Source organism: Erithacus rubecula (assembly GCF_903797595.1).
Source record: "Erithacus rubecula genome assembly, chromosome: 3".
NCBI lineage: Eukaryota > Metazoa > Chordata > Aves > Passeriformes > Muscicapidae > Erithacus > Erithacus rubecula.
This window is the reverse complement of record NC_136689.1, coordinates 89,027,479-89,044,417: the sequence shown is the minus strand read 5'-3', so window position 1 is coordinate 89,044,417 and position 16,939 is coordinate 89,027,479. Positions and strand designations below refer to the sequence as shown.

Sequence of the window (16,939 nt, the reverse complement as noted above, 5' to 3'; positions counted from 1 at the left end):
CAGCAGTCTGTAAGGACATGACATGCACGTAGAGGGGTGCAATTAAGAAGTACAAGGCAGTAATGACACAGTAGTAGTCAGAGTGATGCTTAGTAGTAATGGCAATTAGTTTGCTTCCAGAATGACATAGTACTGCACAAAAGTAGGATAAAAAGACTTGGCCTGGACTAATGCCTGTTATTTAGACTTGTTTTCAGGTAGAATTCTGTCATGGATTGTACTATGATTTGTAACATTTTTATTAGAGTTTTGAAAGGCATACATCTGTTTCAGGGATACATTTTGTTAGTTTTGTTATAGTGCTCTTAGTTCAAGACAATTCAACTCAAAGCCATTAAGATGAAGAAAATTAATATAGTAACTATTTTCTAGTACTTGTATTTTTGGGGAGGAGGGAGTCAGTATTTTCTGACAAATCCTTCAAATCACTATTTTTTGAAATACAGTATTTTTTGAAAGGTTAGTGTTTGATTCTTTATGGAGAGGTGGGCAGTGATCCTGTAAATATGGATGATGTGTCTCAGGCTTTGTCGTAAATCCCCAGAGATTGTGTCTTGTGGGTACTTCTGCCTGAACGACTTCAAAAGAACACTACAGGAAAACAAGTTCAGTAACAGTGGAAGAGATCAACTGGAAATGAGAATGCTAATTGCATTTTCATCCTTGAAGTGCTTTTTACATGAAAGCCACTAATTTTTATAGGTAGACCATAACATTTATTGCTGAAGAGCTGAGAACACTACATAGGAGCAACATGTATAGGCCATGGATAAATGAGGTCAAAGGCTGTGAGATACAAACACCTATTTTCTTTCAGCCTATGCTGGGAAACAGTTTACCTTGGCTTTTACTGCACTGATCCGTGGTCTTCTCTATTGTGTTCTTTAACTGTGTGCCAGTTGATAGTTCTGTCTATTCCTATGGAAACCAAGAGAGTAAAGCCAATCTTGCAAGAGGCTTTAGGGAGAATCGCCCTTAGTTGAGACACTGCCTTGCTTTCAGTCAAAATGTCTGATAGTCAGAACTGGCCTCAAGTCATGCTGATGTTCTCTGCTGATGTATTGCCTAAGATGCTTTGCCAGACAGATGAACACGTTCAGCTTGAAAACTGGTAAATAAGGTTTCTGTTCAGCTGTCTGAGAGATTTTCTCCAGCTGAGTGTTTTACTTTTGAGTCTAGAATGCTGCTAACGAAGTTGCTAAAAGGGTGTTTCACAAGATTAAACCCAGTATCGAAAATCAGTGATGTTTTTGTCATGGTTGACTTGTAAGGGTTAGCAGAGCATTGCATATTTAAATCCACCACTGGTTTGTTAGATAGAAGGCATGGCATCATCCTTGTCCATACAGAGGTAATAAAGAGCTTACAGATTTATTTTTTTTCAAACCTATAGTCCAATGCATGGCTGCTAAGGGTTACATCTAAAACAGTAATCCTAAAGATTTTCTCTTTTATTTTTAAACTAAGTTGTTAATCAAGAGGTTAACCCTTAGTGATAACCAGAAAGCCAACCTGATCCTTTGATGGTGACTTTACCAATTTTAACTAGAAACAGGGATTCCAAGTAGCTGTGTTTACTTTATTTGGTTTTTTTTCAGGAGCTATTTAAACAAATTTACTGATATTCAAGGAGTGTAAGAATGGTGCAGTCATATACAGTAAAGGGTAGCTTTTATAGGGCTTATAGTTGTTATAACCAGGCAATATGAATTCAGTATCAGTGTATTAGAAAATAAGAAGTTCTAGTATTTCATGCATAGGTAAGATTTCAAAACATAAGTGCTAATTTATAAATCCAAGTAATTCTTATTTGTAATTAAATTAATATATCTACTTGCTAGCCTCTCTTAGTAGTTTTCCTTGTGAGATTTCTGGCAAGTAGCTGATAATATAAGCATATCAAAATATTCCTTTTGCTGTATGGATTTCAGCTACTTTTGGAGCAGTAGTCTGTTCCTATAGATATCAAATTAGAACTATGATAGAACAGATTCTGTTTTTCTGAATGCTTAGTTTGTTTCCTGAAAAGCTACTAAAACTGATAGGTGTTGGTGACAGAAGTCCACATCATTTTGAGTGGTTTCTGACATTCTTGAATGTACCTCATTTCAAAGAGACACTAAAAGATGAAACAACCTCTAAAGAAACCATGTGCACAGCCCCTTTCCAAAGTTATTAAAATATTTGGGGTTTGAAAATTTGTACAAAAGTTTATTTGCAGGGTGAAGCATCCTCTCTTCAGCACCTCCTCACTGGAAAGAGAGTAAACACATTTGTGTTTATAGTAACATTATCTTCTGTAAGACCAAGTGGATCAAAGAGAGTTTTCTACTCTGAAGATAAGCAGGTTAAATTCAGTTGCCATTTTTGTTTTAAAGAGAAACCTCGTGGATGTATTTATCTTTCAGAGGCATAGTTAGCAATTAAGGAGTTCAAGTTTTTGGACTTTCACTGCTTCTTGAAAGCATCTGACAGCAAAGAACTGTTCTCAACTTTGGCTTTAGCATCTGTGCTAATCTCTTGGCAAAGCATGTTAATGCAGTGCCAAGTGGCTGATGTGTTCTGCTTGGATTTTTAAGGCAAAATCTAAAATACTTTCATGTTGTACATATTTTACCTCCATGAGTGTCTGAGTGTACAATATGATTTAGTATTTGTTAATCTATAGATTTCTACTGGCTTTAGAAACTGCTGTGTCACTATTTAAAACTGTAGACATTTTTGTGTTTCTGGCCTAAGTAACAATTAGGTCTTGACTCCAGCGTCTAAGAAGTTCTGGGTTTAAAAGGTTTAACTAATCTAATCTGACTGTTAAAAGATCATAACAATCTATTTTGGGTTTTTGCATGTATGAACTTTTTTTTTTTTTTTTTTTTTTTTTTTGTTGTTGTTGTTGTTAGTATATTGTTAGTATATTTGGGATAGAATGTGCTTCTCTGGAAAAAGAGATCAGTGGCCTGGTGTGCTAAATTTCAATGTACATTGCCAGTTCTAAACCTGGGTTTAAAGCAAATGAACAGTGTATATGAGTGAACATGTATGCAGTTAGCCATGATATAATTAGTTTTTCTGTTCTAAAGTTGCTGTTATATATCCAGCTCTACTTTCATAGATACATTTAAAAGTTTAAAAGAAAAATTTAAACATTAATAATATTTAAAGACAATAATAATTATTAAATAGTTGTATAATCACTGCCCATGTTATGATTGGTGTAATATTACAACAGGAGATGTTTTATCTTTGCAATTAATTTAATTGTAATGATTTTGTACTATTCTGTTTGTGGAAGAGTAAAAGTAACTGAATTCTATGTTGTATTCCTCTGAAGAGGATTTATTGATTGTTAGATAGTCTATCTTTTCATAAAAGATTGCTAAGAAAATTTTGCTAAAATGTCTTACATAAGTGCTTCTTAATTAATAATGAATGTATTTCAACAATCAAAATTTAATAAGCTAATAAATTATTAATCTATAGTAGGGATGTATAATTATCAGATCTCAGAAATCTTTTCTATTGTGGTTGGTGGACTTGCTGCACTGCTGTCTTCAAACACACCCCTTTCAATGGCTGACCTTTGTGCTTCTGATTTTGTGGAAGCCTCTGTTTTACCACTCACCTGCAGTCTGCTGCACATTTGTTGACCAGGCTTAGTTACTGCAGGACTTTCTGTTTGGAGCTTTGGTCAGTGGTTAATGACAGATTTTTGGTAAAACTCATCTCATGAGTACAGAAACAACAAGGGATGAGGTGCAAAAGAATTTTAATCAGTAAATTGTTCTTTGGGAATTGTGGCATTATATAATTTAAGATATTCAATAACATTTTTAAATAGTGTTAAGTAATCTTTTAAGAAAGAAGTAGCTGAGAGAAGCAGCCTATTTCACCTCAGAAGCACATAATAATTTAAATTATGGGGATAAATATACAAGCAGAAATAGAAAATTAGGTAAATTGAGCATCTTCTGTCAGCAGTAGGTTCTTTAAGAGTAACTGGATATTTAGTTAGCTCATTTCATAGAAATGTATTCAATAGGTTGCCTTTTTAGCCCTGTACAGAAATATTAACTATAGTGCTAGATGGAAAATTGCAAGCTTAATTAGAAATTAGGATATAAAATGTAAGAGAATGTGAATTACTATTTGATAATGAACTAAAAATGGATACAGTTGAAATACAAGCTATAAGGTCAGAGGGCATGTATTAGAATTCCTTAACAGTTGCCCTTGAATCTAGTTTTAGTCAATATTTTTCATGAGCAAACTTAGAATCATGAGTAGTATTTTTTTAAAGGATACTTAAGAGTGGCACAGTGTTAGGAATGATTATCAGTCAAAGAAAGGATGACAGTGACTAGAATATCAGAAGAATAGGAATACTGAAAGTAATTGAAATTGTTATAAATATTATAGTCCAAAATGCAAGTCCTAGGGAGGCAGGAGTGTGGGGAGCAGATGACACACATAATAATTAATTCTATGTAGTATTAATTTATTATTTGAAACATGACTGAGAAGGATGTAATGTGCAAACTGATTGGAGAATGTACCAAATTTATGGCAGAAAGGCAATTTTAAGTATATCTGACAAGACATATGCACTAGCAGTAGGCAAGTGTCATTGGGATTCAGTAGTGTACTTTGTGGGACCCCCTTTGGTAGCCCTGTAATCTCTGCTTACTAGTGTTCAAAATAGAACAGCTCCAACTAGCATGAGTGCACAGAGCTGATGATTTCTTGAGGGCAATGTAGGATTTGTCCTTTGTTACTGAGATGAAAACACCAGTTTTAGATTTTAAAAACCACACTGTATTTTCATGGGTAGCAGAATTAAATGTGTCCTTGTGCGTGTGTTTGCTTAAAAAAAAACAACCTACACAAGAAACAAAACCTAAAAGTCCCAGCCTGAAACAGAGAACTGGGAGGAAAAAGTCCTGAACATTGTAATTCCATTTAAAAGAAGTTCCTAGGAATTTTTTAAAAATGGTTATATGTTCTTACTCACTATCCACCTTCTTTTGAGGATTTGTGTTCTTTTGGCCTGTCTGTTCCCAGTCCTGGGAAAGCAGGTATGTAATTTCGGAGTGGAGCCAAAGCAGCATCTTCACGGTTTAACAGCTTGGCATTCTTTTTAATGACCCCTGCTGTTTTTACCAGGAGGTTGTATAGAGATGCTGGGCTGCTTTTTCCCCAGTTCCTCTAGCAACCCTTACAGTACACTAAATCTTCACAGGCACATTGTAGATAGTCTGAAAATCTAGCTTAGCTGTACTGTAACAGTTGTCAGCTCATGTGCTCTACACTGTAAATTAGTGCAGATCAGACTTTCAAGTCATGTTGAGTACTTTATGTGGATTAGAATTGTTACGGTTTTTGAAAATGTGATCTCAGCAGTTAATAGAGAAATAAGCAATTTTTCTACATGCATTGTCCCCTTTTAACTCATTGATTATGATGGTAACCTAGCTATGGGTGTGCTTTTGATGTCTTGGAGAGATGCACATGCTCTAAGATGCTAAGACACTCAGCCTTACCTTGTACAGCTCAGTTTCTCTCCTTATAAAAAGTATTGTGTTTATCTCTGCAGAGTGGTTTTAAAATCTGAATACAAAAAGTTTAGTGTTGAGATGTATCCATGCTACAGGGTAGAAGAAGTGGTTAGTGTAGAAGAAACACACAGTTTAATTTAGTGACCAAGTTAACTCACTGAGACATAGTGCGATGAGAATGGAAATAAATTTTCACAGAGCTCTGTTGCACATCAGCAGAATGTTTCTAGAATTCAGATGTACTCTTTAAAGCAAGTTTGTGTGCTTGTGAGATTGTTTCAAACACTTCCTCCGAAGTTAAGTACTGTTCATAACAAATTTTAACTGAGGCACATGGCACTCAGTATCTCAGAGCAGGACTCTGTGGGCTGTGCAGAGTGGGAAGATGTGAAATGCGAGGCCAGTGTTTTCTGTGCACTGGTAACACAGCCAGTAGTTTCAGCATCAACATATGATTAGAATTAAAGCACCACTGAACAGAGCTCATTTTTTCTTTAGCCTTTCACTTAGGTGACCATATGGGACAGCCTGACCATGGCTGTTTGACAGATGCCCACCCAGCTGCTCTCTCAATGCACTTCCTCAGCCAGGGAGAGAAAATAGATTGAAAAAGATGCTTTAGATTAATAAAGAAATAAACGTGTTTTCTTGTAGACCCAGAAACTAGGTTGAAAAGTTTACCAGTGATTTTCCACTGAAACCTTTCCCTGGCAGTAGAATCATATTGTATATACTAGACAGCTTTTTTTTAGTGACCGAGTTTGCAGTTTTGGGGATAATTTTTTTCAATGGCACAATCTAAATTCTGGCAAATTCATTGATTCTGACTAAGATATTTCTTCCATAACTCTCTTCTCCATTGAAATAGTTGGGGAAATAAAATTTTTCTGCCTGCTTAGCAGTTTAGCTTGGAGTCCAGAATTTTCTTTGAAGTCATTACTTGATGGTAGAGCCATGGTTGCTTATTGAACTGTCACCAAAAAATGTGTTTTACATCACTGCAGATAGTATCTGTGGCTGAATTTTTGAAATAGCAGAAGTATTTCTTCTGATTATGTTGAAGTGAGCTGTGCTCTGAAGCTCTGCTGTAGTTTGCAGAGTCAAATATTTTGATCTTCAAATAATTTTAATCTAAAGGAATTTTAAGAATTGGCATTGAAATGGTAAGTTTTGGCTGCCAGGAACCAAGTTTTCTGTGCAAGTATTTAATCGTGTTTGCTCATAATGTTTTCTGTTTATAGTAGAATTAATTTTGAGTCACTGTCAATGGTAAGAGACCACAGACTGACTCAGAGAGCTTCATGCCCAGGAATGTTTAGGCCAGTCAAGTGCATTATTTATGAGTAAAATCCTATCCAGCTTGAAGATTTTCTATACACAAAGCTTTTATAAATATGGAGGAATTGGCTTTTCAAATTAAGCATTCCCTCCCTCCACCTAATAAGACCTAATTACATCTGCCTTCAAGGCATGTTGATACATTTCATACTTACAAACTTAAGCAGTAATCAATTGAAGGTGGGGAAAATTTCCATTGTCATTAAAAAGCACAATATTGTTTTCTAACAAGTGAAAGGAAGACAGCAAAATTAATGGTATTACTGAAGAAAAGAACAGTGGTTAGAAGCAAAAGCATTAATAATTCAAATAAGTAATGTAAGTACAGGTGTTTTCTGTGGTAGTGTTAAAAAAATCTTAAATCACTTGGAAGAAACAGTCCTTTGTGTTTCAGAATGAAGGAATTTGTTACAAATTCATTTGCTAAGGAGAGGGATTTGTTGGCTAAGCATGCAAGAGAATAATGTAGTAGTAACTGATGGAAAAATGTGTTATAAGAAATATAAAATACCATGTAGGGAGAGAAATTCTAGTAATAAAAGGCCATGTTTCCTTAGTTTTATGCATTATTTTAACTTTCAGTCTTCTTTACAGTGGAATTCATTCAAAAAGCAGAATATACTTGTAAATCTTCCAATAAGTACCCATCAACAATACAAAAACTTTTTTTTTTTTTCTCATGGATATGCATACACTGGGTGCAGGAAATATAGAAAACCGCACAAATGTATTATTCTCTGTGATGGAGAAAAGCAGTTAGTATTCTCTCAAGATAGTTAACATTGTCTCCCTCCAGTCTAATTGCCAACCACATCATGATATACTAAGATTTTTTTGTTAATTTTTCTTTTTTATGAGTTTTGTAAATTTTTCTTGTACTTTCCTGTACAGTGTAATGATAGTAATGAGGAGTATTCTCATCCCTAGCTCCACCCCAAATTTATCATTAATTAGTTCAGAGACTGTTCTCCGTGGTTTAGGAGCTCTACAGATATCATGCTGTATCACTGAGAATGCTGTTATAGCCATGCTGTATCTGGCAAGAGAAGTTTACATGATCAGGCAGGTTTGTGGCAGGTTCTGTGGCAAACTTTTATTGTAATCTGTCACTGATGAGCAAGGACTTGTAACAATAAATAGTAGAAGCAGGGCTCATTCATGATTTGCTTTCCTTGATTTGTATTTTAAAATAAAATAGTGTAGCACAGAAAAAAAGCCACATTCATTTATTTTGGCCATACCTAGTGAAATCCATTCTGCATCCATAAAGCTCAAGTATTCCATTGGTGTTAGACAAAAAACAGAACAGTAATTTTTGTAAAGTATGCCCTTCCAATGTTTATGGCTGCTTTGAAAAATGAAATTTGAATCTTTTTTATGCCATGGCACTGGATGCTGTGGAGGCCTCTGGAATCCTTTGGCCTGTCTCCATCCTACCATTCTGCTGACAAGAGAGATTTGCAATTCTGAGCCTTATGAGATACCAAAGTGCCCCCGTTCACTAGCACTGCTTGCCCTTGTCTACTTGCTTGCCTTTTTTCATTGTTTTTCCAAAGACAGCCTAAGGGGACTAAACTAACTTGCAGAATTTATAAAAGAATTGTAGCAGACTGAAGTATGTTAATTTGCAGGTAGTTTCATAAGCAGAAGGATCCAAAGACATGACTTCTATTGATTTAAGTGTCACCTTTCCTGTGTACATTGTCTAATAAAGCTTCATCAAATGCTCCACTTTTCCCTCAGTGGGGGAGAATTAGTACAATTTATCTTCTCTTCTGAGCTTTCTATTTTCATTGTAGTTATAGGTAATGATCTATATGGGAAATTGGCAAAACCTAGAATCTTGGGGAAGCATTGGAAGGCAGTGAGCAAAATTAGGAGTCAACACACTCCTTTCACTTTAGGAAAGGTTAAAAGTTAGAGTGTGAAAAGAGCAAGGGTGTTTAAACCATGATGACTGAAGGTAGGTGCAGATGTTTTACTTTAATAAGTTATTGCTCCAGCAGTTGCTGATCCTCAGTTGCAACTTAACTGCTGAAGGTGATTTGATAAACCCTACTATGTTGTATGTATCATCTCTCCTATATGGAAAATAACTTCAAGCAAGGGGTAGAAGCAAGTCAGGGCTGGCTGTACTACTAAATCAGTACAGCTTCTTCATGATTGCATAATCATGTCTTTAATTTTTCACTGGCTTCTTCAGTGATTTGAGAAATAAAACCGGATTGGGCTTTTTGGGATCCCCTTTCATTTATTATATCATTATATTTATATCACAGAAGCATTTCTGTGTTATTTCTTTTGAAAACATAGTAAAAACCTAATGAAAGTCCTAGTGAGAAGTATTTTCAATGTGTTGTAAAGCTAGCTGTCCCATCCTTTTATTTTATATATATTGCAGACCAAAACTCATATAGTTCTTAATTTTAAAATCTAAGAAACAATCATTTTGCATATATTTGCTATGTATTCAGATGAGTACATTTTATCTTTCTGAATCATTCCTGGCTATTTTCTTAGTTTTTTTTTGCAAATTACATTCTTTCTTCATGTTTAGTTTTGTTTCGCATCCAATAACTGTTCACCTTGCTGAAAACAGAATGTAATGATCTTATTTCAGTTTTCACATTTTTGCTGAGTTAAACAGTTAAGAAATTCTGATAATATTGCAGAATTTTTAGTATGAATGAACCCTGTCTTATTTTGCTAATGGAATATAAATATCTAAAACCAAGTAGCAAAAGAGACATAGAGAGGAAGAGTTCATATTAATAAAAAAAAAAAATCTTCATTAGATGTTTCCAAACTTTGAGCTGTGTTGTGCTGCAAGCTTTTTTAGGCACTGTAATACAATAAATATATATAAGTATCATCGTTTGGTTTGATAGACTGACACAAATTTCTGATATTTTTCTTTACCCAGGGAAATTACCGCTTCATGAAACTTTTACTGGCTCGTAGAGGAAACTGGATGCAGAAGGACTTAGAGGATATGACACCATTACATTTAACTACACGTCACAAAAGTCCAAAATGTTTAGCTTTGTTGTTAAAACATATGGCACCTGGAGAAGTGGATACCCAGGACAGAAACAAGGTAAAAATACTGCTTATTTTAAGACAACTGCTTATTATAAGATTTGTAGCAACTTTAGAAATTGGTTTTACATCAAGCAGTTGTGTACAAAATATTATTTCTCATTGACTTATTGTAGGTTTTCAAAGTAGAAATATTGATATTTTCTTGATGTTAATGATGTCAAAGTTTATTGCACTGGCTCTACTGACATTCTTCTTGAGAGTAGTTACAACAATAGAGGATTCAAAAGCCATCGAGTCTTTCTGTAACATTATGATCCTTGTTAGAGTCTGGATAGCATGTGCTTATGTTGCTTTTCTTCCTCTGAAAAACCTCACATTTAGAATCTTTTAATGATAAGAAGCACTAGAAAACTGCCTATAATTACAGCAGTCATTCTGGAGAGGTCGTGCTGATTTCATGACCATGCTAATTAATTAACAAAGGTATGCATAAACCTGCCAAAACCATTTAGCAACCTTGCCTGTTCAGCAGATTTCCAAGACAGTATTTAAAGCACTGCCAGATTCCCCACAAAACACAGAGCACTTTTCTCCCAGTTCATGTCATGAGTAGTCACAAAAAATAGAATTCAGGTTGGTGAAAGCAGATCTCAGGCACAGAGTCCAACCTGTTTGATCCTGTTGGGTGCATAGCTTTTTCAGTTTCCTTGCTGTAACTGAGCACATAAAAATTGTCGAATATTATTCCTGAACATGAGGGAGAACAGGTGTCTTTTGCATCTCCTTCCATGTGGGTAACTGGCTGAAACTGGGTGTAGGTGACAGAAGTCAGTGAACCAAGGCTACGCTGGCCCTCTGGTAACCAAAGGTTTCTGCTTTGATTGCAGCTGTCAGTTTCCAGGAATACTGGTCAACTCCATTTAATATATATCTCTTGTTAATTTATTACAAATTTTTACTGGTACAAGGCTGTGATGGCACTTTGTGGAGCCCTTCTTCAGTGAGTGGCAAGTAGAAAAAAAGGCTGTGCTGTCTTATCATTGGTGCCATGGTACTAGGCTAACAGCTGGCAGCAACAAACACAAATAGGCTCCTTTTTGCCTTCTTCCTTTACAGAGAAGTTAAGGACATGATAGTGAACTTGCACATTCCATGTCACTGTATAAGGATGCTAATCCAGGGTATTGTACTTTATGCATAAATGTCCTGCAGGAGTCATTTCTCTGTTTCCAATCAAAGCACCATGTAATGTTTAGTAGGAGTGAGAGGGTGAGAAAGCTGGGAAAAAAAAATATTCTTTATCTTATAACTCTCTGTTACTTGGCAGTTGGGAGAGGTGTGTCTGGTAAATGAAATACTTGTTAATATGCCAATGTTTTGCTCGTTAAGAAACCCCCACACGTTGATTTGCCTGTGTAGTTATGGACATAGATAAGACCTGCAAAAAGCTGTTGGCAGTCAGGAATTGGCAATAGGAGCATGGATTGCCCTTTGATGTTTTATTGGACTGCCATGAGTCACTGGGCATTAGATTCACTAATATTCAACCTGAGAATTCTAAGTCATCACAGACAGTAAAGTCAAAACCTTTGTTCATGATGGATCCAAGTCCAGGGTCAGCATTCAGTGTCACCTTCCCCTAGTGGGGAGTAGTCTCCGTTAATTCGCGTTATCCCAACAGAGTTTGAAATTTAAGAGGGGCCACACTAATAACTGCAGTTGTTCTACAGTGCAGCTCTGGTGCTGAGACCTGGTTCAGATGATCATTCTAGCTTGGATGTCATTGCTTAATACCAAGCACAGATATTTTCTCTGCACCAAATAGCCAAATAGCAGTGTGCTAAGTGGCAGTGACATTTTTCTCTTGCCATAGTCTAACAAATCTTCATAAAAAGCAGTTAGTCTCCTACCAGAGATACTTGTGTTCTAAGCACAAGGGCTTCTCATCTTAGGTTTTGTATGAGGTGGTGAAGCTTAGACTTAATTCAGACCTAAGTAGCAAAGGTGTGTGATGATCTGCTCTTACTAAGGTAGATGGGTCACTTGTTTAATGCCTATTTTCACAAATTTCCAGTTGTCAGCCACCCCAGGTACATGTGCTCAGTTTTTTGTCAGTCTTCTTTATTGAAGTGCGACAAAAACTTTCTTGTATTTACCTGTTGTTTAAAGCTGGTTTTAGCCATTTTTAATTTTCATGTTCCAACAATTTTTCAACATCTTGAAAAAGCTTTTGAATATTATGTTGCAGCAAACTGCATTGCATTGGAGTGCCTACTACAATAACCCAGAGCACGTGAAGCTTCTCATAAAACATGATTCAAATATTGGAATTCCGGATATTGAAGGAAAAATCCCACTTCACTGGGCAGCTAACAACAAGGACCCTAGTGCAATCCACACAGTGAAATGTATTCTGGTAAGAAAGTGTGCTATATATGTGTGTAACACTTTCTGTCCTTACTACTTTCCTCTGACAGAAATATTTTTTATTCTCTTGAGAGTTCTCATTTTGATCCACTGACTCTTTGACATTGAAATAATTTGCTTTTTTCTTATATCCTGAACTTTTAAAGAAATAATCCTAAATATCTTTGCTCTCTCTAAAGGAGTTTGTTTTGAGTTCTATGGGTGGATGACTTTGCTCTAAGTCTTGTAAGGGGGAGAAGGAAAGACTTAAATGTTTTCCTGGATAAAATGGTCAGTCATATTGCTCATTTCAGCTGCATTTTGCACACTGATTTCTTTGTTATGTATCTTTCCTTCATTATTTGCTAGTTATCTATACTGAAAATTCCAGTTTAATTTGGTTTTTCAAGTTCGAATTCTGGGAAATATTTGATCAATTATCAGTCAGCCCACAATCAGTTTGGTGAGAGACTTTCTATGTAATTTTATGTATGAATTCAATACTGTTTCCTTGATAGAATATTTTCTTTTACTGCAACATTTCAGTTTATCATCTGCAATGACAGTTATAATGGGTACAATGAAGTTGTATGCTCAGCTTGATTTTTATCTTGATTTTTATTTTGTGAAAATCTCTGAGCTTCACTAAAATGAAAAGATACAGAGGCCTTAATTTAAATTTTCTGTCACATTCAAACAATCTGCGTGTATCTTTGTCTTTCAAAGGTCTTTCAGAACTAGACATACAGTGATTGTACTTTAACTACAAGGACTTGTATGTCTGTCTGCCTGATTGGCTTGCAAGCTAACTTAAATATGAAAATGAAACCTTTCTTTGCTTTTTTTCAAATCACACTGACAATCTCACAATTTTGCAATGTTATTGATACATTTTTTACTATAAAAATAGTTTCAGAGAAGATACCAGCATCAAAAAGATTGTATTTCTGTGTTGCTGTTTTTTCAATACATTTGTAATTTGTATCCAGCTGTGAAAAAAATTGTTGCAAACAAAATTTTGTCCCAAACTTTGTATCTACTTTTCTGCCACACTGGAGAAGTAAACTTGCTGCTAAGTATGTAGGGGTGTCAGTATTAACTATAGACTTTTTCAAACATTCGGTAGTCAAAAGGCAAATATTTTATAAAGTTGTGGTGTATTGGGCTCAGACAAGAGCCTCACCCCTACAGCCACTCACTCACCTGCCCTCTTTCAAGGCAGAGAAAATAGGAAGAAGGCCAGAAGATTTGTGGATGAAGTTACTGCCAGCCCAGTATAGAAAGCAAAAGCTGCATGAGGAAAAAGAAATGTATTCACTCTTCCCATCAGCAGGCAGATGTCAGCCACTTCCAGGAAAATAGAAAAGGTGGTTGGAGTTCCCCAGCAGGACAAGACCCTCCAGCACAATGCCTCCTGCAGCTGGAGCAAGAAGGCTTTGTCAGGAGGCTCCCCTTGGACAGGCAGCCTGTAGCACACATTGGCCACAAGGTTCCTTTTATTGCCTCGCTCTCTGATTCCTGCCTACAGCTTTCCACCTGCTCATGGCTATTCCTCAGGGACAGCACACCAGTCATAAATGCATCCCACAAAGTTTCAGTAGTGGCAGCTGGGCCATAGCTCTCCTCTGGAGGCTTCCAACTCCTCCTGTTTGTTCCTCATGCTGGATGCATATATAGTGGCATTTTGACTGGGCTGAAAAGAGTGTATTCTTGATTTCATTTAGGGTTTTTCATGTATCAGCTTAGTTGTTGATATTGCAATTAGTTACATCTATATGTGCTTACTAACAGACTAAGTCAATAACAAGTTTAAATGAAAAAATAATTTAGCTATGCTGCAAAATTGATGATACAGAAATGTTATTAGGTTATCAATCTGTTGGATTTTTTGTTGAATATAAATACCTTATTGTGGTGGAGATGGTGCTCTGAGTTTAATCCTGTAGTAAAGTGTTCTCTCCAAATTGAAGTGTTTTTCTTACTTGTCTTGAAGTGACCGAGCTTCACAGCACAGTACAGACACAGCAGAGCTCACAGTGCTCCCCTGCTTCCTTAGCTGCTTTTTGCTATATTGCCAAGTTCCAAGTCTATTGTCTAAGCATCATGTTTGATTCTTATTTCTCTTTAGGTCTTCTAACTTTATAGTTTTTCACAGTCTGCATTGTATTTCTAGTGGATGTACCCATAGAGTGAAAATTTGTTGTCTTATGTCTTAACACATAATTGCATTTTTAAGTTTGCGGAAATACTGTCTTTGTAGTGTGTAAAAGTATAAAGCAGTATAAAAGGCATCTGTGTCATGGTTGCTTCCCCATTTTTAATTACATCCAACCAAACCATTTGTGTTTGCTTTCTCTAACCACTGTGTGCCATTGCCCAGACAGCAGTGAAGTATCAATATCTGCTTCTGGACTACCTTGGTGCCTGCTGGCCAAGTTATGAAAAACAACACTACTGTTGTTTCTGTCTTATCTTTAACACTGTGGAAGAATTCCCCAGAAAATTATTTTTTCTCTAGTATCCTACTTGGAACTCTCCAGTGCTGCTTTACAAAAACTTAACAAAAGTTTACCTGCTGGTTTTATCGAAACAACAGTCTGTGGTACTGAAAAAGGCTGTCTTGTTTTCCTGTATTCTCCTTTGGGTGTGGCCAGATATTGTCTCCTGTTTATAAATTCTTAAAATTAAGGGTCATCTTTCTGTTTGATGTTTGTTTAGTACATAATCCACTGGTATTGCCAAAATAAACAGTTACGAAGAGTTCAGCTGAATGCTGAGAAAGTAGGTTGAGTGTGCAGGGATGTGAACAGTAATGCAAAAACTGGTTATATCTGAGATTGAGATCCGTATAATACAATCAAAATGGAGCTCAACAAGTGTGAAGTAGGGAGAAACTCTAATCTGGAAATCCTCTCACAGTCAACTTCCTTTTCCATCTTTCCAGATTGTGCTTTACATGAAAAGCACTGGGAAAATTTAAGGAGAAAAGAATAGAATAAGATTCCATTCTTATAATGGAAGCAACTGCTTAGTACTCTCTGTCTATTTTGTATCCTTCTCTTTATTTATATTTCATGGTAGGAGACATGACATTTGTTTATACCACACTTTCCATTATTGCCTACAATTCCATTGTTCTAATTGCCACAGAAAAATGCTTAGCTTCTGTTTCTTCTCTGTATTGTGCTTAAAATATTAATACAGCGTGACAGTTTAATTATAGCTAACCATACCCACTTAAAATCTAAAGAAATTATATTCGTGAATGTAGGCAGGAACAGGCCTAGAAATTTTTAATTTAAGTGGCCAAAAAATCAAAACGCATGAGTACTTTTAGACTAGAATGTAAATAGTGGCTTTGTCATTGGAGATTCTGCACCATTTTGTAAAAATAACACTTTTGAGTATGGGGATATTTCTTGGCAACATCAATGACTTTAAGCCAGGAGTTTTAGGATTCATTTATTTAAGATGTTGTTGTGCTTCTGGAAGGCTTGAAAATTAGTTGTCAGGGTTACATCAGCAAATTAGAAATGAAGAAGCATTTGTTTTCTTGTTTGTCCATTTTGTTCAAACACATTTTCCTCTGGCGGACTTAGAATTTCAGTAATAACTTCTGTGCCAATTGTAATTCATGTTTAGCCATTCTTAAGTGATTCTCATAAAATGACTTATTGCAGTAGGCTCTATGCTCCCCCTGCTGAGCTCTATGAATAGACAAAAAGTAACCTTATTATCAGTTTGCTTTATCTTGGGAATTATTCAAGTTTGGGAAGAACATACAAGTTTTCCCTTTAGTGGTTCAGGTAAATGCTTTTGAGTGTTTATCAAAATAAGTGTTACATGTGCTTTGATTATTATGGTTTGTATGTGTAACAATGTTAACTTTGATTGCAGTTTTAGTTGAGAGTAATATTTATCAATTTTTTATGTTTTGCATAGATTATTTATTATTGTAGTGGTGACTATGTATATTAGTGAACTCCAATATGTTTTAAGTATGTTAAATTTTGACTCTAACAAAACATGGCTGACAGTAATGATACCTAATCTAAAACTTAGGTGATTAGGGTTTTTTGTCTGAGATGGGGAACTTCATTAGCATTTAATTAGCATTAGCAGATGTTCTTTAAATGAATGATCTTTGAAATGGAGAACAGGAAAGGTGCCTGAGGACTGGAGGAAAGCCAGTGTGCCTCTAATGTTTTGAGAAGGGGCCAGAAGGACAACCCAGGAAACTACAGGTATCACCTCAATCCTTGGAAAGGTGATGAAACAGCTCCTCTTGGATGTCATCTCTAAGCATGGGAAGGAAAAGAAGGTTATTAATAGTCAACATGGATTCACCAAGGGGAAATCATGCTTGACCAATAAGAGAACCTTTTGTGATGGCTGGGCTGGCAGGGTAGATGAGGGAGAAACAGTGGGTGTTGTCTACCTAGGCTTCAGCAAAGCTTTTGACACTGTCTCCCATAACAATGTCACAGGTAGGTTCTCTGAGTGAGCAGTGGGCAGGCTGAGGACTGGCTGAATGTCAGAGCTCAGAGGGTTGTGATCAGTGGCACAGAGCCTGGTTACAGGCCTGTATCTAGAAGTGTTCC

At 36.0% G+C, this 16,939-nt stretch overlaps 1 protein-coding gene across 1 annotated transcript in view; it reads left to right on the top strand.

Moving 5' to 3' along the window:
* Nucleotides 1-16,939, top strand: part of INVS (inversin) — an 80,965-nt gene that overhangs the window by 25,584 nt on the left and 38,442 nt on the right. Inside the window, exons 4-5 of the mRNA XM_079300243.1 lie at nucleotides 9,814-9,987; nucleotides 12,181-12,348. Coding sequence (XP_079156369.1) covers nucleotides 9,814-9,987; nucleotides 12,181-12,348 — 342 coding nt within the window. The remainder of the gene's footprint in view (nucleotides 1-9,813; nucleotides 9,988-12,180; nucleotides 12,349-16,939) is intronic.